The 24496-nt window shown below is 42.6% G+C and overlaps 1 protein-coding gene across 1 annotated transcript in view; it reads left to right on the top strand.

The window, feature by feature from the left end:
- LOC311503186 (sodium/hydrogen exchanger 9-like) overlaps positions 1-24496 on the top strand; it is a 61791-nt gene that overhangs the window by 21167 nt on the left and 16128 nt on the right. Inside the window, exons 9-12 of the mRNA XM_084565757.1 lie at positions 1705-1793; positions 3089-3202; positions 6234-6345; positions 7291-7474. Of these exons, the coding sequence (XP_084421883.1) occupies positions 1705-1793; positions 3089-3202; positions 6234-6345; positions 7291-7474 (499 nt within the window). The remainder of the gene's footprint in view (positions 1-1704; positions 1794-3088; positions 3203-6233; positions 6346-7290; positions 7475-24496) is intronic.

The following is a 24496-nucleotide window of genomic DNA, read 5'->3' as shown; positions in this document are numbered from 1 at the left end:
GGCAGTGATTCTCAGTACATCTGATGCTGAGCCGCTGGTATTTTAAGTTGATCTACAACACTTTCGCACTTATTTTCAAGTTCAAGTCAAATACTACATTTTGGACTTGAAATCTTTTTTAATGCGTTTATTGAAAAATGAACACTGTTGCAATCTTCAAGGTTGGAAATACTAGAAAAGTGTTACTCTTTTTCAGTGAGTGATGGGAGTCCTCCCTGGTGTCCTTGAGTAACTACGGCTCTTTTTGTCTCTGTTAATTGCTGAAGTTTAGTGAGGGTGTGCCTAATGACCCCTCTGCCTTGAAGGGAGCTCTGCTGTCATTCATCTTATCTCCCTCACAACTGCTCATTATGGGTTGCATCTAATCTATTGCTAAGTGTCGTGTGTAGGAGAGACTTTACCTACTGTACATGCTGCATGACGATGTGATTCCTCTGGCGGTGTTATGTAAATCAAGGAGGATGTTGTTATCCTAAACCAAATAGAACTAAAAGCAAATCTGCCTCGCTGGCACGCCCCATTAGACTTTGCTGAACACTGCTGGAAAGGACATTTTGACCAGGGATTACTGGAACAAGCATAGAGTGCAGGAGCAGGTCAGAGACCTGATGTGTAGGCGGGCGGCGCTTCATTTAGCAGCTTTTTCTCTGCCGCCGTATTTATTACAGCCAGCTCTGTCTTCTACCTATCGCTACCCATCATAGTAATTTCTCATTTTTCCATCTTCTGTGTTTCTCAAAGCAGAGGGAGCAAAAATGTGAAATTGAATTTCTGCAAAGAAGCAAGCATGTCCTATGAGGCAGCAGCCCACCTTTCATGCTATGTAAGCTCTCTGGTCCAGCCAGCCTCCTCTGCTGCAGCAGGGGCCCTAATCACTCCCTCCACCCGGCTTCCTCTCTCTGTGGCTCTGCCTTTTTGTGTCTGTATTTCTTTCCCATCTCTGCTTTCCGTGTCATTTGTTTCTCCTTTGTTATTTTCTGCTCCTTCGCGTCTGGTACGATCTACTGTGATTATGTCACTCTTTAGGATTCAGCATTCCTCCGTGCCTAGAAAATGGAAGTAGAAATGGAAGATTTTGAACAGAAACACAAGAATGCTTGAGCTGGGTTGGACAGCGTATTTTGTATTAGCTGTTTGTACAGCTGGTCCTCATTGGAGCCATGACCAATGGGAGGATACTGGGTTGGGCTGATCTGGTGTCACATAACATGTACCTTTGCAAAAGACAGAAGTGCACGCAGGGGGATTTTGCTGGATTCTTAGAACAATGCTTACATGTGTTATTCTTCCAGCATTTCTTTTATTTTGACCATCATCTTGTGTTTTTCGTCGATCTCTTGATAATTAGCTCAAGTTGCTTTTGCTTAAAAATGCTGGATTGAACCACTCCTTTCACAAAGTATTTACGTATGATGAAGTACCTCCTACAGTGTGTTCTCAACATGAGAAGTCCCAAAGCTCGGTGCGTTAACCAGCACACAAACATGCACATTCTCACGGCCTGAATACATAATATGTGCATGTTTAAGTGGGTTTTGCATACATTGTACTAATCCGTTACAACACATTGTGTCAACAGAACTCTCCTCTTAGTGTTTTGTCCACAGATTGTTGATGGATTGCATTTACAACTGCCAAATCTGGCTTTTTGATTCTTATTTTAAAGTTGAATTAATGTCACATTCATGCTTCTTCATATTTCAGGTGTTGTGGCAGTGCTGTTTTGTGGCTTAAGTCAGGCAAGGTACACAAATCTCAATTTATCCTCTGAGGGCGGGACAAGGACCAAGCAGGTAGGTTCACTGTTTTCAAATTGCAGTTTTCAGTCTTCTCATCCTGTTCAGATTGCTTTTTGATGCCCGTGTTTGTTCCTTGCGAGTGTGCGCAAGCAATCATTAATTGCCATTAGTGCTCTGCTTGTCCGGCGGGTGCCTGTGTGGGAGACCAGGCAGCATCTATCTGCTGAAAAGGCTGAGCGCAGATGGAGGCCAGCACACAGTCACACTGTGGCGGCAGGCTTCGCGGAGGAGCAAATAAATCAGAAGTGCACACAAATACTCATCCTTGCATTTATTTATTCATTATCGGTGCCACAGTGCTGCTAACACAGAGAATCACAGAAAAGCCTTTTAAAAGGCAGCACATTTGAAGCCTTTGCCTATAAAGTGGATTGGCTACGTAGTAGTCGATGTATGTTTACTTGGCAGAATGCCTTTATCTGTGTTTTTATGATTTATACATGAAGCTGAAGCTCGAAGGGAAAAGGTGATTCTTGCGGAATAGCTAGTGGGACAAACATTTTTCTCTGTAGCGTCTCTTGTCCTTGTGATATGAGGCTCTCAAGGGGAAAAACACAGTTATTCAATTAGATAACCAAAGCTTTTAAACCAAAGCCAGTTTTAGTCATAAAAAAACAGAAATTAATAAATCATTCATGAAATCACAACATCTGCCCTAATTTAATGGAATTACAACATCGATTAATATTTATTAACTTTCTTTTTAATGCAGAAATGCCTCATTAAAATGATTCAAATTCTATTTATTTGTACAGTAAATGACATGCAGACATCTGTCCTGGATCAGTATGTAATATTCCTCTGTCAGGGAGTGTCATGAGAAAGAAGCAGAAGCCTTTTTACATGAACAAAGTTTCTCTTTTATTCCGTACACATGTTCCCAAAACGTGTTCCAAATGAAATGCTTTTACAAGTAGATGATGACAAAAACATGTCTGCTGGTAAATGCTATCACATTATGCCCTCGAGCTGAAGATGTTTGCAGTTGCTACCTCAAAGGGAACATCAACACAGGATTTGTTGTGTTTGTGCAAATCTAAGCCTATTTACCCATCCGAGTTCTTCACTTTCACCCTCGCCCGCACACACACACACACACCTTTGTGTTCATTACTGACTTGCATTCATTTCATAACCACTGCTTCCCTAATCCTGACCCTCACTCTAACCTTAAACACACCTCCTTCACCTTTAAATTCTTCAAGTAGACACACACCGACTCTGAATCACGCCACATCTCAGATGACCTTCTCCCCCATGATCCTCTCAATCCCTTTCACAATTTGCAGCTATTTGAATTCCTCAGCTTCCTGGGGGAGATTTCCATCTTCATCTACATGGGATATATATTGCTGGCGTTTCCTCACCATGTTTTCAAAGCTCTCTTCATTTCTGGGGCATTCGTATCCTTTTTTCGGCTTCATGATGAAGCGTGTTCACTCCCTGCTGTGCAGCCTTTGGGTCCCACTCTGACCCCAGCAATGGTGATCTGTTTTGTTTTGATCTCAGGTGTAATCCTTATCTCCATCACTTATCAGGTCACACTGCTTTTCCTGTTTACTGTCTTGGTTCTCTGCCACGGTACACCGAGTCCCTCACTCCTTAGAAAAACAACTTAGCACTGTAACTGTAAAGGTTTGATCTGGTGAGTTCTGTAAGGTCTATTCATTTGATCTCCACCACTCCCCATCTCATACTGACATCCTGCAGGACGGCGTCTGCTCTGAGGAGCACTCATGAAACAGTAATCCAGAGAGGTCTTTCATCATTGCTGCTGCTGTTTGTTTTCTATTCTCTAGCAATGCTCAGTGGAATAAAAAATGTTTGCTGTTTTAAATAGGAGTACGTTAATGGTAGTGGATTAAAGGCCATATCCTTGTTGCAGTTGAAGATTAACACGTATTAGTTTAGGATTCCCTGCTGTTTGTTTTTATATTTCTACTTTGTTAAAGGGAAACGCCTCTCAGAGATTCTTTCTCCGAAATAGCTGGTGGTCTTGTGGATTGACGTTGTCTTGCGCAGAAATGCAGCGTGTTGTGTATATTTGTTTTGGAGGCAAAAGTCATCATACTTGGACAAGAGGGCGCCATATATGTTAAATTAGAGGCCTAATATGTACTTTGTAGTAGAATTATTATCAAAAGTATCACAGTAACACTCATTTGAAGAAGTGGATTTAGCTAATGACACATAATAACTTGTGGAAGAGGCCAGCCTGTTGTATGTAGGTCCCGGGTTCGAATCAATGGGCCGACTGGGCCCTTCTGTGAGGAGTTTGCATGGTCTCTCTGTGTCTGCGTGGGTTCTCTCTGGGTACTCTGGCTTCCTCCCACCGTCCAAAGACATGCTGCTTAGGTCCATTGGTGATTCTAAATTGGCCATAGGTGTGAGTGTGAATGGTTGTCTGTCTCTCTGTGTTAGCCCTGCGATAGACTGGCGACCTGTCCAGGGTGTCCCCCGCCTCTCGCATGATGACAGCTGGGATAGGCTCCGGCAGACCCCGCGACCCTTCACAGGACAAACAGTTACAGAAGATGTATGAATGAGTGAATATTATTGTCCATGCACAGCGAATAAGTGTGGAGACAATAGAATGAGTTTTTGCATCTATCCGAAAGTGCCAAAACCAAGAAGTGCACATATATAAATAACAGTAAGTGGTCTATATAAGTCAACTAGGTTTTAGTTACTAAAATATACACACAAGCTACAATAGCAACGACAGGTACAAGTGTTAAATATGTATGGAGTAAGAGTGAGTCATTTTTATCACTGTAAATTGAACAGTCAGTGTAAACTGTAATATAGTCGGAATCAATAAGTGGAGTTTTCTGACTTGATACTTTTCAGCTAGACTCACATACAGTCGATTCATTAGCTTCGTATCTAGACCAGCCACACTCCACGTTATCAGAAGGTCATCTGCTCCGTAGCGATACACGTTAAACTAATATATACTCATATACAGAATTGTTGTTATATCTGTCAGCTTTCCGAAAGAGCCAAATGTTTAATAATGGACTGCTGGCTGCCCATTGTGCAGTTGTCCTTGCCTTAGAGCCGGCACGACCGTGGAGTGTGCCGGAGGAGAAACTCTAGTGGCCGCACTCCGAGGAACTGTTCTTTCACAGTCCACTGCCCAGATGGCCAGCAATTATGATTACAATCCATCTTCCGGCGTAGGGTCAAAGGGGCCGGCGAATGAGTCTACTGAGCAGATTTTTTTCCCCAGTGCTTTTATGTTCAGTGCGAAGGGTTTTGCCGGTGAAAAAATGTTTGACTCGAGCGCTGAGCCTGTTTATCCTCATTTGTGCTTCCATAACAAAAGCTTAGAGTGACAAAAAAAAAAAAAAAAAAAAAAAAAAAGCTGGCTAACTACATCTAGTAGAAGCCGACCTGGACGTTCAAACCAGAATAAATGGAGGTCGACGTCCTCTTGTACACTGCTAAAAGCGTCTATAAAAATGAAATAACCCCGGCGATTCAACCCTGTTAATCGCTCTTTGGTTACACAGTAGATTTTAATCGCCGTGGCTTGCAGCCTTTGCCAGTGACAATGCAGATAGGCTTTATTGGAAATGAGGCTGAGATGAAAGTGCTTAATTACCTCCATTCAAATAGCTCAGAGGCCTTTGATAAAGAGAAATGACTGCTTTTGGGAGCAGGATATTGCCTTTGAAAATCCATAGGGTGCATGAGATCTAATATTGACTTCAGGATGTTAGGGAGCTCTGTTTTAGTAATAGGCCTGTCAGACTAAGGTCCCCTGCTTAAGATATTGGTCCCTTTATTACTCCCGGCATAATAGTTGGACTTAATGTAAAATAACTTAAATCCCATCACTCCACTAAAGCAGGGTTACCTGTCTGCATACATTATGTTTGCGCTCCAAACCTCTGTTGCGTGTTCCTCTCCATTTTCTTCTCGACTTCGGCGCCACTTACAAGAACTACCAGAAGATCTCAGGCTGCGTTCAAGTTCATAAGGGGTTATCTGGCGCAACTCTTAACTTCTTCTGTATGACAGAAGATGTTAAGTATTTCCAGGATATCCCCTGATGATTGTACAGATATCCTGCTGCCCGGGACACTTAGCATTCAGTCCCATCCTATGTGAAACATCAAAGTGTGTGTGGAGGGCAGAGACAGCTGGCAGAGCCTGATTGGCTTCTTGCCTCGGCATGGTGCCACGCTGCTGTGTTTGCATCCTGAGCAGAAAATATTCAGAGATTTAATTTTTTTCCTTTGTGTGTGTGCACATGCACAATTGCAAATGTATGGTAATATTCACTGGCGTCACCAAGAATTTGCACTTTTATATTTATTTATTTGTCTGATATGTATGCAAATAATTGGCCTGTGTGCATATTTGAAAAAACTACTCTTGACTCATGTTCTTCAAGTATTCTCCTTAATCTGCACCCAATACAAACAGCTGTCCATCTTCATTTCAAGAGCGTTCAACATCTACCCTTTATCTTTCCTGCTTAATCTGCGCCGCTCGCACAAGATACCTCGCACCTTCCAGCACTTCATGATGTTTGCAGGTACTGTTTTCCCAACATCCTAATCTCTATCAACGTTATTCACCGTGATTTGCTTCCATTTAAAGCAGCATTTTGGCCATGTGTCTGCCTGCATCTCTGTCTGACATAGTGATAAATGTTAAAAATAGTGACGCTAGCGCTGCAGGAGGCTCAGAAAACTTTCACCCCGATTTATCCTGTGAAAGCTCTAACTATTCCGTTCTCCTCACTGCCTGCAGCTAATGGCATGAGTGAGGATGCTGAGAGAATATGCCCCTTGTGGAAAAAGAGTCGGTGTGTGTGCATAAAAGTCAGTTAGGCGGCCATAAAGAGCAACGCCTACCTCGGGCTTTATAATAATTCACAGATTTCCCATTAATCTATACCGTCAGAATCTCTCTTTTTAAAAATGTAATCCGCTATCAGCTTTTTCTATTTTTGTAGCCTGTATTTTAGGAAGGAGGGTATATAAAGCATCTGACGTTAGACTAATGGCTTAATGGTTTAATGGTGCAGGAGGAAAGAATGTTTGATGAGAATATGTGGGGTAATGCCACGGCAGCATGTTTCTCTGCGTGCCTGACCCACTTTACCTCTTACGTAAGAAGGTTTTTTTGTAAAAAAAAAAAAAAAAAACAAGAAAAAAAAAAAAGCCCTTGTCTTGCTTTTTCTCAAAACTCCTCCACCACCACCGCACCCCCTTCCGCACCCGTTTCTCCAGGCAATAAAGGATTTGCTCTGGGAATTGTTTTGGCTTAAGGCTTTATGTCTTGGGGCAATCTGCTGGTCAGCAGTGGGTCAATGATAGTGATAGTCAGGGTGTAATCTGTTACCCATTGACAGAGTTATTAGCTGGATTTCTCTCCACTACCTCTTTCAAATAATTGGTCGGTGGAAGGCTGTCCCGCGGTTTGATGGATGGCATTAATCCAGCTGTTTGCTGAGAAATGTCTTCTCTTTCCTCAGGTTTCAGGGGCGCTATAGCTTTTAACCTGGCTGCGAGAAACACATGCACAGGCACAGGCGCAGACGCAGACACACGCACAGAAGTGAATCGCACCATATACACCACCACTCTGCTGCTGGTTGGCTTCACCATCTGGGTGCTGGGTACGGCTGCTGATCCCATGCTGCGCCGTCTGGACATCAGGTTAGTGCCGACACCTTGTCGGGTGACACAGCCAGCTTGATCCAAGTGAGGCCTATCGTCCTGTCTCTCCATCTGTCCATCTCTCCCTCCATCACTTGTGGTTTCTCGCTTTCCTGCAAAGAAAAAAAGACAAATTACGTTCTCACATGTATTCATCTCTCTAAATATGCAGCAACTCTTTGTAAAGGTATTTGAATTCGGTCTCTCCCTCCCCCCTGTGTGTTTTCCAACTCTGCCCTCCATTATACAGCTGGCGCACAGGGCAGAGCAGGTCTGCAGGTTCATGGAAACAGGTTACAGAGGAGATATCATTAAAAAGCAGCTTGCCGCGCTCTACATATAAATGCGTGTGTACAAAAAACTGCAAAAAAAAAAAAAAAGCTGTAGCCATAAAATGAAAGCACACAGTGCTGTTTTTTCCCGTGTGGTTTCTGTGATTGGAGGCCACGTGGGAGACAATGATTAAGGAGTGCACAAGAGGCGTGAAGGATGCAAGGCGGTAATTAGATACTTATATTATTAAAGCGTAATCTATGGCCTAGATCACCGTTCGGAAATTGACTCCCACAGTGTTTGGAAGCAGTGTGTATGGAGTGCATGCCTGTCAGTAATATAACTGGAAGGAAAATATGTTGTCCTAATTAGAAAGCAAGTTACATAAGAGGTGAAGAAAAATAAAAAATAAAACATCACTAGAATGATAAAGTCCAGTTTAATATAAAAGGAAAATACTAGGATGTGATGGACTTGATTTAAAACCTTAAAATGAAACTAACTTTATTTTAAAGCTCTTTTCAGAGACAACGTCACAAAGTGCTTTACTTAGGAAATTAAGATAAAACAATTTATCAGAATAACATGTATAAAATATGGCTACAGAGAGCAAATAAAGCTCCAAAATAAATAATAGTCTTCAGACAGAGACCAAAGTTAAACAGTGATACAAGCAAAATGCTGTTTATCCAAAAGAACCTGCACTGAAACAATGGAACGTCCTGAAACATCCCAAAGCATCAAGACACAGAAAATGAAGCAATTTGTGCGTCCTTCTTGTTAATGAATAGCAGATTGGCTCTGGAAATTCAATCTGTGCAGTTGTTCTTTTGAGCTTTTTCAGCAAAATAAGCTCCATTCCATTGTACTGCTAACGTTTATGAACCAGACAAAGAGGGAGTATCTGTGTAAAATTCCCCAGGCACTGGATTTGTATCCACAAACTGGTCTTTTGTTCAGTTTTTGTCCAGTTGAGCAGTTCGGGAAGTATTTGATATGTTATGTTTTAGACCTTATCTTAACCTTATCTGCACTAGGGCGTCTGAGATTACACACGACTGTTGTACTTCCAAATTCTGGTGAAATGTGTTTCTAATAGTTACGGTAAAAAAAGGATGAGTCACTGTTTGTGGTCATTGATTCCTACAATAATGTGTGACTGTCTTTACTGTTAACATTTCTAATGTGGCCTTTGGGTCAGGGGAGGGGCCTCTGTGGATCATCCCACGGATACTTGATCAGTTTGGGATCTAGTGAATTTGGAGGTCAGGTCAACACCTTGTGCTGTTTTTCATGTCCTTTGAGTTGTTCCTAAACCGTTTTCGTGTGTTTTAATGTTGTGGCTGATCAGTGTATGTTGTGTTTAAGTGACATTACACATGACATTCATTTTATCATGGAAGTCAAATATCCTCTCCAAGATATATAAAAATGCTCTGCTCAGAACAGGGGATTTCAAAGTTATAAAAGTTTAACAATCACAGCTGCATCTTCAGGGCCTTTGCGTTTCCGACTGATTTCGTTGACAGCGGTGTTTTCAGACAATCCAGCAACGGTCTGTTTCATACGGGACGGGACGTACACTCAGGAAGTGATGAGCAGCGGTGAGACGGACGAGAGAGAGTGGAATGTTGATGAGTTTCAGTGAGATGTAGCGAAGACAGGTGTGAAATCCCTCGGCGACTCGAACTAGGCGGGCACCAGTTTGAACAAATCTTAAGTTTGAAGTGATGCGATCAAGGCAGTGACCAATGGGAGGAACTGATACAGTTGATTGACGTACAACCCAAATGTAGAGATCCTCAAACATTTATCTCAAGGAACCAACGTCCACTATTGTGGTTCTTATTTTACAAATTCACCACGCTGATAGCAGGCTTGGAGTGTCGCATTCACCCAGGTGGAACGGTAGTAGCACTGACAGCAGTTTGTTTCCAACCAGAGAGCAGTGGCATCAAAAAGAATACGCTCCTTCTATACACTAGTTATATTATTATGTTCTGATTGTTTCATTTGGAGACATTACACATACATATACAGGGGTTTACGAAGGAAACCTTTTTTCTAGTTTAAAACTGAATGTGTTGCCAACAGCATGTTTGCGCAACTTTTGCCGTATTGCCGTAATTGCATCATGGTTTGAGCCACTGGAAAAACTCCAACAGTTTCTCAAAACTGAGACGTTGCTCTTCACAATGTCATTAAGGTCATTGCACTTCCACCTCTCCCACAAGGTTATTTCACTCTTACGACATGCAACAAGTTATAAATAGCTGAAAGACAGTGGAAGTTCCAGGTATTCTGGAAAAAAAGATAACAGGACCCGCAGGACATTTTCTGACCTTGTTGTAGTCAAAATAAGCAAAAAAGTCCAGGTGGACATGTTGAGGCCTAGGTGTGAAATGGTTGAACCAATGAGAAACGCACAAACAGAACACAAATACAGGGATTACATTAGCAGAAAATAATGTGTGTGCTTATAATGAATGTGTTTGTGTGTTTCATAGTAAATAATGACTGACTGTGTAGTTAAAATGAAAATAGAAATTCCTAATATGACAGGTATTTTTAAAAAAATATATATATATATTATTATATTTTCATTGGCATTAATGTCCATTATGGGAGACCTAATTTTTCCTTGACTTATATCCCTTTTATACCTCCCACCCATTTTTCTTGCTTTTGTGTCTGTGCCAGTTCTACCTGTGGATATGTTTTCTGAATATACATATGCCTATTTCTATTCCCCTGACACCGCTGTCTTTGTGAGTAGTCTCTCCATCTCTGCGGCACACCGGAGCGGAGTGTGTCGAGCCTTCGGGGCCGTCAAGTTTCAAAGAATAGCTCTGTTTTCCCTGCTTCTCATCCCAAACTCCCACCTCTACTTTCCCTCCTCATGTCTCTTTCCTCATCCGACTGGATGTGAGGGAGAGGGACAAGTAGCAATTTTAGAAGACTTCATTTCGGTGAATAATACATTACATCTCTTCACCCGGAGCAAATTTAACTTCCATTCCATCTTTTGAAAATGGGAAATGCTCTTTGAAAGTTGTACTCTGTGCGAAATTACTTCTGTATATACTGTACAGCCGGGCCCAAAAGTCTGAGATGAAAATAACTCTAGAAGTAATCGGTTTGACTGATTTAGAAACTTTTAAAAACATGAGTCATGACCTAAAATGTAGAGAAAAAAAGATTTAGGACACTATTTATAGAGAAGCATATCAAGCACAGCAAATTGGAGGCACTGACCATGTACAAGAGTTCAGATTTCCTTGAGCTGTATTCTTTAACCTCAATAGACAAACCACTGCATGCAGCAAAGTAATGCAGAAAAGGCCTGTAAAGTCTCTCTGGTTTCCACCTTGTATAATTTTAGGTATATTGGTGCTAGATGCGGGTCAGTCTGCACTGTTTGACGTGCTGCAAACAGGAATTGTTTTCCTCATTCATCAGGTGTTGACAGATTTAAATAGGCGAGGGTCCGCGCCCTGCTCTCAGACATGTAAACAGACTTCATTTTTTATGGTTTTAGCACAAGTATTTGTCTAAATATCTAAAGCGGAGTGCCAGTTACTAACAATACTAACGGGTCTGAGAGGATTCACGAAAGAGGAATTGAAATTGAGATCTTACTGACCTTCACAGCCGGGCCAAGCTCACGCCAAAAACAAATTTATACAAATGCAGGATTGCACACCACGCAGAGCTGAGGTGACAGACTAAGAAGTGAAATTCATGTGATGCACATTTACAAACTCAGACCAGACGTGAAGTCTTAAAAACACTGCCTCAGTTTTGAGTCAGCTCACTGTTCACCAGACAAAGTGTGCTTTTAAAGTCTAGACCGTCTGCCTCTCCTCTCTCCTCTCAGCCGTTCCCCTTTCTTCCCTCTCCATTTCAGTCGCAATTTCAAGGTACGTTATTGCCCACACTTGAGAGTTTCATCATGCTGCCGCAAAATAAACTGATTATTTACACTTAACTGCATACAGTAATGAAAATCCCATTTTCCTGTATTGTACAGTCAGTAGCAATTATTGATATACTGAAATGAAACTTACCAGGGGACTGTGGCGCTGTCTTTATTTTCTCCGGCTCTTGTTTTCTTCTCTTCGGGAGACATTGCCTTCACATCTCTTCTCACTTAATGTTAGTCTTACTCTGCAGGAGGCAAAAACAAACTTTGGAATACTCATCCTAGAAAAATTGCTAAAATGAAAAAAAATATGCTAATAATAATAATAAAAAAAGGGGTTATGTGTTTCTTGAAGTTCAAATGCAAGTGTATGTGCAAACAACTGACTAACTACTCAAAATTGTTAAGGTGCTACAGGCAGACTCAAAACTCAAAGATGAAAACTCAACACGCCCTGCAGCAAAGTCTGGATGCAGGATCAATATCTATCATTAGGGCAGGTTTGAGTGAACTTCACTGGTAGCCAGTCAGTTTTAATTTGACCTGTGTGGTATGCACATGTGTATGGAAGCTGGTCTCAGTCAGATGCATTGTGTAAATTATGGTATATGCACCAATCAGGCATAACATTATGACCACCTTCCTAATATTGTGTAGGTCTCCCTTGTGCCTCCAAAACAGTTGTGATTCATCAGAGAATGGACATGGACCTTGTGAGGGTGTCCTGCGGTGTCTGGCAGAATGCTGTTAGTGGGGGTCTTTGGGTCCTATTGGTTGAGGGGAGGGGCCTCTGTGGATCATCCCACAGACACAGTTTGGGATCTAGTGAATTTGGAGGTTTTTCATGTTTTTTGAGTTGTTCCTAAACGACTTTGGTGTGGCAGGCTGCATCCTGCTGGGGATGGCTGCTGCCATCAAGGAGTGTCATTGCTATGGGGTGGGGGTGCCTGGTCTGGTCTAGGTGGGTGGTACATGTCTAAGTAACATCCACATGACTGCCAGGTCCCAAAGTTTCCCAGCAGAACATTGAATTGTCACAAGATGCTCAATGTTATCTACATCTCCTGTTGGTGGTCATAATGTTATGCCCAATCAGTGTATACATCACCAACTCAAGCTGTGAACCAAAGTTGTTGCTGACACAATTAACAATGTCATTATGAGCATGCTAGTGGACATAAGCATAGCTAGATGTATAGCTGTGTCAAAGTACAACCACACATGTATTTGCCAGTGATTAGATTAGCTGTAACTCCTGCAGCAATCATATTCTATGATAACTTATATATTATAATTATTTTAATCACCAATAATCTTGCATTTGATATTCGGAATATCAAATATGTGATTGTTTTTAATACTAAAAGAAGATTTTGCCAGATAAATTGGCCTTTCTGTGTGGAGTTTGCATGTTCTCCCTGTGTCTGTGTGGATTCTCTCCGGGTACTCCGGCTTCCTCCCACCATCCAAAGACATGCTCATTAGGTTAATTGGTGATCCTAAATTGGCCGTAGGTGTGCATGTGAGTGTGAATGGTTTGTCTGTCTCTGTGTTAGCCCTGCGATGGACTGGCGACCTGTCCAGCGTGTACCCCTGCCTCTCGCCCGATGACAGCTGGGATAGGCTCCAGCAGACCCCCGCGACCCTTAACAGGCATAACCGGGTATAGAAAATGAATGAATGAATGAATGAATGAATTACCGGTCCACATGATTTTTGAACAGAGCTACAATATGTTAACCGTACATCCTTACGTGACGTGTTTCTGCTAAGTCGTAACACACACACCCAAATGCACTAACCCACTCACCTTTTTTGGAGCAATAAAATAACAAAAAAAAAGCCTGTCAGGCAAAAGGTTCTCTTCAGGATACTGGCAATCTGCCAACATTTGTGCCTCTGCCAACAATGCTCCGTTGCAAAAATAAGTCCCATGTTTCTGAGATCCACACCTTTACTTTTGTGTGGGTAGTAATGTCATGTTGATCTTTCCTCAAAGGCTTTTTAGTCTTTACTGTCATGCAGAATTCATTCAAAAGGTAATAGAGACATCTAACACTGTTTTCTGAGGTCTTTTGTTGTCTCCAGTGTGACAGTCTAAACTTCTATCACATTCCTAAAATATAAACTTAATAATGCATATTCCTCAAACAAACTACAGTATAGTACTGCCGTGCCGCAGTCTTTGAAATCTGTTCATTGCTCTCTGTTTGTTCCTGCCTTTGTTTTTTCTTTTGTCCGTGTAACTCTGTGCCCAAGCAGTATCACAAGCACACAGAAACACACACACACACAAGCATTGTCACACCGCCGTTCCTCAGTCTCGGTCTGGTTTCTTGGCTTTGATGGCGGCTGGAGGTGGCAGCGCACCCCTGGGGAGATGTGAGCCCCAGTCGCAGTGAACAGTCTGGGGCCCCAAGGCTTTGAACATTGGCCAGTCATGTCCTCTTCAAGCCCTTTCAGTTTGAATATCATTATTTCTCCTGAGCCCAGACTAATAGCTTTATTTTGCCGTTAGTCCACATGCTTATCTGTTATTAGTTGTGGGTTTAACTGTAGGCCTACAGTAGCAAGCGAAATGCTCAGCTTTCCAGACTTACTGTCATGAAAAGTTTTTCAAAACATTATTATTATAAAATGAAATATATGCTAATAAATTATAAGTATAATAGTATTTTCATTACTGTATTTAATTCATTACTGTACAGAGCTGGCCTGTCCTGAATCTTGCTCGTCACTTGGTCTACAGTTTACTCATTCTCAAGGATTTCATTGTTAAAATATGTCTGAATCTGAATTTTCAGATAAGATAAAGATGAAAAACTAGAAGAGCTTTGTCCTTTTGTCCAACTTCCGCTTCTCTTCTCAATTCAGCACTGAGTCAGCTGAAAAGCCACCCTCAGGACACACCGCCAAAACCAGGGCCACTGACCTCACCAGGGCCACCCTCACAGAACACTTGCCAACGGCCGTCCGACCAGCTTGTTGTGTCGGCCTTTATTGTCGTCTTAAAAATGGCGGTATTTGCCCAAAGTATAGGGTTAGGCATGTGTGAGCGATCAGGTTTACATACGTCCGCCATGTCTCTGCAATACGTATATGATGTCAGCAGCGTGGCAAAGCATGTACTAAATTTTTTTGTTGCGATTTAGCGGGGCATTCGTGACAGTTTTCCTGGTTGGAAAATCATTTTCCAGATTATTCCACCATCACATTGATGCACATGGACGTCATTATGAGCATGGTAGGTGACATTAGCATAGCTCAAAGCATAGCTGTCCCTGCTGCAGCCTCGTACGTCCTCTAGCATGGCTTCAGGCTCTTCAGTCAGTCTGTCTAGCAATTTGCGTGATTGACTTAGAATATGAGATGGAAAATTTGCTCAAGCACATGCCATTTTCCCTTAAAAGCGTCGAGAGATAATGTAATTTCAATGTACTTCAGGGTGGAAACCGAGGGCCGCGCTCCACACTCTGCTGTAGTCTGTGGCACTGTGTGTGTACATATAAATGAGCAATATTCAAAAGTTGGAGAGTAAGACATAACAGCTGGGTTCTGGCTAATGACTGGCCAGTTTGTTTCGAGTGGACAGATGGATGGTTGGAAAAAAGATGTCTCTGATGTCACTCACTCTCCTTCATGCCCCACTGACCTCGCTCGCTCACTCGCTTGCTCACTCGCTCACTGTGACATCTATCTGCCTGTAGCACCTTAGCAGTTTTAATAAAAATTCGCAGTCGTGAAGACATCCTTTTCAAGACTTCACACGTAGACACGCCTCCTCCCTCTTATTTTAATGGTAAAGCAGGCTGAAGGAGAGAGCAAAGTCATCCACGTATCATCATCACATTCACAGGCAAACACACACTTCCCATAATAAAAAGATGTCAGCCTGATCGGATGGAAGATACTTGAAAGAGCTCCATCAAGGATGAATGGCTCCAGCATTGGTTTGTCCCTTCTGATAATGAAAAGTGACAATAAGACCGAGTAAGAATGCGAAAGGGATCTTAACTTCTGTCTTCTTTGTCATTGGTATGTTCTTTATTCTGCCCAATCAAACAGATTCCTTTGCAACAAAGAGAAATGGAAATGTATAAGAGAAGCGTGCGTTGAAGAATGAATCTACAGCAAGCGATGACTTTAGAAGGACTGGAAACAAAGGCTTTTCTTTATAGCTTTAAAGATGTAACATATTCTGTAATGAGGTTTCCAAAGCACTCTTTGTTGTGCAGCTGCTTTATGGATGTGGGAACTCTTAGAGTTATCCATCTTCTCCTTTGTCCTTTCAGGAATTGATCAAGGGGGCAGGTGACTGTCTCTCGTCGGTCCAATTTGTCTAACAAAATGAATCTGTCTTATTTGTAAAATGAAGTTTTTATGTCTACAAAACGCATTCATTAATAATGTAGCCTGGTGATCCAGTGATGGATTGGAGCTATGAGGCTGTTCCCAGAACACTTTGTCACTGTTATTTATCAAAACAACCTGCGGTTCTTTTTTCTTTTTTTTCTTTTTTTTCCCCTCACTTCTTTCCCTCCTCCTCTGTTCTTCCTTGGGTGATCTTCCCCTCCTTTGCTGCACTGAAAGTTAAGTCTCATTTCTCATTACATTGAGCTTAGCTGCAGTCGTAGATGTACGGCGCTAAGTCACAGTGGAGCCCGGCGAGTTCAGCCAGCTGCACCGACCATTGATTATATCTCCTGAGTATCCAAGAGCCGAGCTTCAGTAAAACATTTCACACGGCTCTTTTCGCAGTCGGGGAAAAAACCTCTGCCATCAAAATTCATCCCAGCCTTGTCTAGTGGGTGCTCTCGGTTCCACAGCTACGTGACCCAAAGCCGTCATTAGCCATTTCTGTCCACACCGCAGCATTGTCACCACTCTAGCTACCTCTGTTTTGCTATGACTGAAGCTGCCTGTGTACCTCACACTCATTCTATATTCATGAAGGGGAAAGAGTCAGTCAGCGCAACGTGTAAGGTTGTAGGGTGTTGACGAGACTTCAGGTGCTGAATTCAGGGTCTGAAAAAAGGCTTGTCCCAAGGGTAAGTAGGAATCTAATTGAGGACGTTGCTTTTGGGAACATAATGAGAGAGAAGGAGGCAGGGAGGGCCCAATGAATTATGATTCTGATGCTGATCAGACGTGAAACGTTATCTCTTCACATTAGCTTGCCGGGGTTACTCTCTGTGGCACCAGATACAGATAGTCTCCTCTCAGCTCAACTATCAACACACATAGGAGTGTTGATAGTTGAGCTGTGTGTATGTGTGTCTGACTGAGTGTGATGTGCGTAGACAATAAGCAGGTGAGAGCTTGAGAGCTCGTGGAGAGTGTACTGTTAATGCACTGCTCTCCCTTCTTACACACAGTTCAGTGGGTTCTCTCTGGATTGATAGTCATGGCGGAGTGTGGAGAGACTGAACTGATTGCCGTGGTAACCGCATCTGTCAGTTTGGCCAATATGGCAAGTTTATAAGGTGGAGATTGACTCTGGATGGAGGACTCATACACTGGAGTCCTGTGCTCCAGCCTCCACTAAAAAGGCCCAGAGGCCCAGCCTAATGGATATGACGTCAATATGGAGAGGGAGGAGGAGGGCCATTAAAAAGAGCATCAGGGCCATAAAAGTGGCCACTCGGGTGTCCGTGCGTGTCTGTTTGTGTGAGTGCACAAACCCGGATAGATGCTTTAAATACAGACACAGGGAAATTTGTATTATCATGCAAAGAGGATATACAAACACCAAGGGTTTGTTGACTTTATTGTATAAAGAATTCCCAATTAAGCACAAGAAAGGGAGCGAGGTTAGTAAGAAAATATAGCAAGGACATCCGCATGGTCTGTGTAGCATCTCAGGCAGGTGTCTGTGGGCTGAAAGAGGATCCACACGAGTATGAATAATAAAACAGGCATGGGGTGCCTCTGCCGCGCACCCTCTCACGCATGCACAAATGCAAACGCGCACACACGCACGGGCACGTGCATTTTCCACTCCGCTGGTGGATGAACAATGCTTTACACATGTGGCCTGCATGGAGTGCTTTTAGGAAGGAAGAAAGTGCTAATGAGTGCTGATGGATGGTACTGATGGGGCCAAAATTTGCAACACAGCAGAAAGCTGCAGCGGTAGAGATAGAGACAGAAAGTGCGTTCGGAACACTCTGGATCCCAGCCTCGCACCGCTGTGTGTGTTGTTTACAAGGAACCTGTGCAGTTTGTTTGTGTGGGAGAGTTGTGGGGGCTACTCTTTGGAAGCGGAGAGCGCTAATGAATTCAGCTTACCCAGCATCCCCAGCTGCCTAGCGACCTCATCTCTCAATCACTCTCAATGGGCACCTCTTATTTATAGAGCCATTATTTTTAGCACTCTATAATTTCAGCCGTCTGCCTCTTGAAGAATTAACAGCAAGAATATCGGAGGGAAGGGTGAAGACGGAAAATTAGAGGAAGAGAGGTACAGAAAAATCCAATGAAGTTCATTTGTGTGCACATAAAAGAAAATGCCTTTCTTTCGGCTACGTTGTTCACATTTTCACTGCTCTGGTCTTCGTTTTGATCAATTATTAAAACATTTACTTGCTTCACTCTTCACTGAGACCTTGGAATGCAACCCAAGTGAGTCTGGAGGAGGAAACACAAACGGAGCAGCGAATTAGACTCTAAAATATAGCTATACTCTCAAAAACTCGTATTTGTTCACCCAATATATTCACTGTAAAACATGCAAATGTTACCCAACATTAAAACCACCTGCATAATATTGTTTAGTTCTCCCTTTTTCCTCCTACAAAGTTTAGGTGCATTGGGATATGGTTACAGGCCTTCTGAGGGTGTCCTATCCTACCTGGCATCAGGATGTTGCTAGAGAACCTGGGACCTGTGGGTTGAGAGGAAGGCCCTCTGTGGATTAGGCGTGTTCCAGAGCATTCCACAGATACTTAATCAGTTTGCCGTATGGGGAGTTTGGAAGTCGAGTCAACAACGTAGACTGTATTTCGTGTTATTTGAGCTGTTCTTAAGCAGTTTCTGTGGTGTGAAAGGCCGCATTGTCCTGCTGGGGCTGGCTGCTGCCATTAGGGTGTGTCATTGCTATGGGGTGGGGGTGCCTGGTCGACATGTTTATGTGGGCAACAATGTTTATGTGGGCGGTACGTGTCTAAATGATGTCTACATTAATAGCAGGACCAGATTTCCCAGAAAACATTGCATTGCAACAAGATTATTAAAGGGGAACTACCGTTTTTTACAACCTGGACCTTATTTCTGGCATATAATACGATCGTTTACTCACCCATATGACTTTGGTGTCATTTTTAGTCCTTCGGAAGATATTTAGATCCATCATAAACAAAGTCGTTGTCCACAACCTCAGAATCGGAAAAATATGTTGCAAAAAATTAGCAGTAGCAAATAACAGGTAAACAAGCCACACGCGCGGCGCTCATAGATGACATCATCCAGGTCAGAGGTTAGTAGGTCAATCTACAGACCCCGGATGATGATAACAGGTTTCGCAGCAGATAATGCGTTATTTAGAGGCTGCGTTTCGGTGCCCCAATCACTCCCACGATATGGATATGCGGTAAAAAAAACGGTAGTTCCCCTTTAATGTTATGCCTTTCACCTGTCATTGGTTTTAATGCTGTGGCTGATCGGTGTCATTCCGATCCAAAAGTATCAGCCGTCAGTCTTTAGGAAGTCAGTAGGATTCAAGTTCTGCATTGAAAGAAATAAGTATTCATACCAGCAGGTGGCAGTAGCCTGTATTTGTTATTCAAAAACGGAAACAGAATAAGCTGCTGTTAGCTAGGAACTAGGAAGAGTTACAAAACGTTGTAGATAGCTAGCCTCTTCTGAATAACAATGATCAGTTGGTCGACAATTTATTCTTTCTAGATGATCATATGGTGAAAAGAAATTGCGTATGAGTGTTGTTTTTGTCACTTGCATGTCTTTTCTCGTGCTTGTTCACTAAACTGAACATCCGAGCGATCTCTCTGATTCACTTGTTCTGCTGCCGATTCAACGGGCCGAATCTGCCGAAAAGTAGCCGACACAGGTCTGACTGATGCCAACCACTAAAACCAGGCCCACATACTCTCACAAACAAACCACTGGCATGCAGCCAACCGTCGGCTTGATGTGTCACGGCCCATAGAGCCATGCAGCTATTTACATGCAGCAGATTGACTGTTAATGTTTTGACTTCCTGAATTACGATACCAGTTTGTTTGGGAAAATGCAATAGCTGTTTGCTTTGTCAGGTGCTTCCTAATGTAAATGCGAACTGAGATACCTGTCCAAGTAACAATGTCATCTTTTTGAACCTTTTATAATTTCTTTGTGTCTCATGAATGATTTCAACTGACAGGCGCCCATTTCTCTTTGACTGAAGTGATGAAATCCATGCTCTGTTTGCTCCTAACTGTTTGTTCTCAAGTTGGGAAACCCCTGGTCAGAGAGAGAACAGCAAACATGGAGATGAGAAAAGAGGAACCAAATCTTATGGTTCAGCACACATAGAAAGAAGGCATGCGTGAAGGTGGTCGGCACAGACAGAAAGTGAAATGGATGCAGACTAAGTCACTAAGAGAAGATCAAGTGAAAAGAGAGTCAGTGCTGGAACATTTATTTGGTCCTGAAAGCCTTCGAGCGCTGGCACTGCACAAATCAAGCCCGTGCAATCAAATCTTCATCGAAGGCAACTGTGCGAAACAGTTATGTAACTGGTGCATAGCTGAGGGTGAGACTTCACACGCAGAAATGTAGATTTGTGTGTATGCGTGCTCTACATCTGTGCGCACGGCCTTGTGTCTGCTTTCCTAACCCTTCCGACTTTGACTGCTACACCCCGGCCCCCAGGCAGATCCAGAGGAAAAGAAGAATAGACTTGGCAGGCCTTGACTTGGCCATCTGTTCCTGTGGATGTGGTCAGTCTGAATTAGTCCCTTCTCTATGTCTCGCACACATGGACACACACACACACAAGCAAACCCATGGCCTCTCTCCTGGCTTTCTCGTGGGCTGTATTTCATCGAGCCTCTCACATGCACAGGCACAGAGCATCTGGCTGTCCGGCCTGCTGTGTCCCATGGCCATGTGTCTGGACTTCTGTTCAGTGGGTCTGTGGTTTTGGTGGGGAGGGAAAAAAAATAGTGGGGAGCTGGTGGTGGGGATTGGGGGAGGGCTCATATCGATTCATACCCGCCAGCAACGCGCCAAGAAGCTGCTTTCATAATCCTCCCTTTTAAATAATTCACAGCTCGCCCTCAAAATTTCATCAGCACCTACATATAGAGAACAATCTCCCTGACTGCAGCAACAGAATTGGCATTGTGAGGAAGGTGTCCGTGCTAGGTAGGGAGGAGGTGATGAGGCAGCAGATACAGAGCTGATTTCTTTTTTTCTTTTTCTTTTTTTTTGCATAGTTGTCACACTCAAATGTTTTAAATCATCAAATAAAATTAAAAAATAAGACGCAAATGCAGTTTTTAAGTGAGGATTTTATTTATTAAGGCGAAAAACTTGACAAAATGAAGACAGACAAAATGAAGGTTTTGGAGTGGCCCAGTCAAAGTCCGCATTTGAGTCCGACAGAGATGCTGTGGCATGACCTTAAAAAATCAGTTCATGCTCGAAAACCCCTCCAGTTTGGCTAATTAAAACAATCCTGCAAAGAAGAGTGGGCCAAAGTTCCTCCACAGTGATGCGGAAGACTCATTGCCAGTTATCACTTGATTGCTGCTGAGGATGGTACAACCAGTTATTAGGTTTAGTGGGTGATTACTTTTTCACATAGGGCCATGCACGTTTGGATAGTTTTTTGTCCCTTAATAAATAAAATCACCACTTTGAAATGGCATTTTGTGTTTACTAAATTTGTTTGATCTGAAACATTTAAATGTGACAAATATGCAAAAAAAGAAAAAATGAAATCATACCAGCATACCAGCTCTGTGGCTATGGGATGTGAGACAGTTGTTTGACACTGAATGTGATTTATCAGGCTCATTTGACTCATGGTTAGACCAGCTGGCAGCCGTGGTCGCAACCACACAGAACTATTCTTGTCCTCGCAGCCCTCTTATCATCTTTTTACTTCCTTACTAGAGTAGAAGTAAAAGTTTTACTCTTCTGCTGTTCCATGCCGTGACAGTGTAATTGGCTGCGTTAAGGTCGAGGTGAGTTGCAGTAATACAATAGCAAGCCTGTTAAAAATCAAGGAGGTGTCTCTTGTCATTTGTGAAGCAGGAAAGCATTTAGTCAGTATACCAGTGCTGCACGTACAAAACAGCCCACTGTTAAAGCCAGGACACACAAACTGACATCAAAGGATTACTGGCACAACAAGGGTCGACTGTGACGTCACCTCACGTCCCCGTGTCGGAACCAAAAGTTGCACTTGGACACACCTCAAAGACTACAGCTAACGGCCAGTTGGCACTAGGCGTTGTACAGACTAGTTGACTAGTCGCTTTGTCGACCTCACTGCTGTGCCATGATGCTTTAAGCACCACGTTGACTACTCACTGATCACATGACAATGACAACATGGGCGCCTCCGAGAAGACAGGTGGGTCGTTGCAGCAAACTAGCAGCGGTTCATCAAGTGTGTGGAAATACTAAGTTGAAGCCCATACTATCCTGACATGCAAAATATGTGAGTCAGTTCTGAAATACCATAAAAGTACTACTGCAATGCACACTCATCTGAAAATGCGTCTGCTAACGCTAGCAGAAGCCTGTTTTTATACAGCCTATACATATCTGCAGCGCACAGTATGTAGAGCATGAGCTGTCTGTTCTCAGCATATGTACTCATGTCAAGAATATAGATTTCATTGTTGCAAAGCATTACTTTGTACTGTGTTTTTATTGGTGACCCCATCAGCGACTGGTCGGTGTCGACTCTCACCACGTAACAGTCGACCTTAAAAGATCTGAAGTCACGCAATCCCTAGCTAGCACACATGTTTTGCACCTGAGGGTGAGGAAATAACTGTGGCTGTAGTCGTTGTTTTCATAAAAAAACGGGAAACCTGAGGAGCTTCTATTAGCTAGGTGGCTGAAAAGTCATGGAAAAATCATGAAGAGCTGAAAACAGCGGATTCAACATGCTAGATTGGCTAAAAAAAAAAAAAAACAGCAAATGGGGGTCCAACAAGTGACCAAAGTGCAGAACACTCATAAAACCTCTAAGATATAGCTATACTCTCTAAAACGGCCACCAACAGCCAGACTCCAGCAACATTAGCTCATGTACCAGGAACTTCTTTTTCTGAGGTTCTCCATATATATTTAGCTGTTTCTAGCAGACACCACCTTCGATCTTCCATAAGAAAGAGGTGGCGCCATCCAGATATGACAACCAATCACAGCATCAAGACGTCCCTCGTAGCCAGAAATGAAAGAGCTTCACCAGCTTCATCAAAAGGAGGCATTTGATATCATATTCTTGAGGCTGTTTTGGCAATAGTAATGTAGAATGAAGGAAGGAGAAATAAAGCTATGGTTAAAGGATTTGCTCTGGCCCACAATTATGGATGATCTGGCTTCTCAGCTACAACTGCAGGCTGCAATACCATTAGGCTAGTGGTCCACTTACTGAAAGACTGATAATTCTGTGTTTGAAACCGGTCGGTTCACTGACTGCAGCCTTTCATTAGTATGTCCCAGTCTGACATGCGCATACTCAGACAAACCAGAGAGCAGTAACGCAGGAAAGTATCTACATTTTCAGTCAAACACTTTATAATTATTATTAATGATCCTTAAAAAGGCTGAGGTTTTGGATCCGGGAAGAAGGGAAACCAACTGGGTCTGGCAGAGACTTTTGGCATGCGTACTTGTGCACAGCTTCACTATCACACAGTCATTAATAATCCTTGCTTATGGCAAAGTCTAGACATCTGAGGAGGTAAGTACATGAAGGACATTCGGACGAGAGTGTTTGCCTCTGGTTTGAATTATATAAATCTTGATAAGATGAATTTGAAAGATTTACTGGGGCCAAGCTTGGCATGTAGTCCCATTCTCATGAGTAATCAGGAAAACAAAGTAACATTTTTTTAAAAATTTAATCTAACAAAATGACTTAGTTTCAACCGCATTTATTTTCCATCTTAAAACACTGCAAACAATGAAACTATAAACCTTTTTTATGTGATATTTGGATGTTGGAAGTTTTATCCATGCACCATATCCCGCTAACTCCACTTGACTAAATTTGGGTTGGTTCCTTGTGTCATGCTGAGACGTCCAGGTGAACAGTGAAAGGGGAAACGTATTCTGTGTCATGATAATATCTTTGGCTCACTCGCCCCGCTCTGCTCCCAACAGTTCTTGGCTATCCGCAGCGATTCAGCTGGCTGAAATGAACGAAAGAAAAGATTCCCTTCCTGCCTAAAGTGGCACTTTTTGAGACATTGATGGCCTGTCAGCTTCCACGGCGCAGGGATGTCTTCATATTCAGCAGCTGGGAGAAGATACACATAGAAGAGATAAGCTAAGACGGGGATGTAGTATAAAGTAGCTACATAATCATTCATTCACATCAGGCAGAAAAGAGACATATTTCTAAAAATTCTTTCTGTTTCCTTATCATCACGAGAAACTCATTTTTTTGCTCTACTCAACTTATATGATGCCTACAGTTCCTATTACATTCAAAACACCTTAAATATAGTTCCTTACAGTTCGGGACCTTTACACATAGATGGACTTCCATGGTACACTGGTAGTGACACATTTTATGTCAACCAGCAATGCTTGTTTACCAGAAATTGAGAATGTAGTTATGAATGTAACCTGGGTTCTATGAG

The sequence above is a fragment of the Chelon labrosus genome (assembly GCF_963514085.1).
Source record: "Chelon labrosus genome assembly, chromosome: 18".
NCBI classification, from domain to species: domain Eukaryota; kingdom Metazoa; phylum Chordata; class Actinopteri; order Mugiliformes; family Mugilidae; genus Chelon; species Chelon labrosus.
Note: the sequence above shows the minus strand (reverse complement) of the source record. Positions and strands in the feature narration are given on the sequence as shown.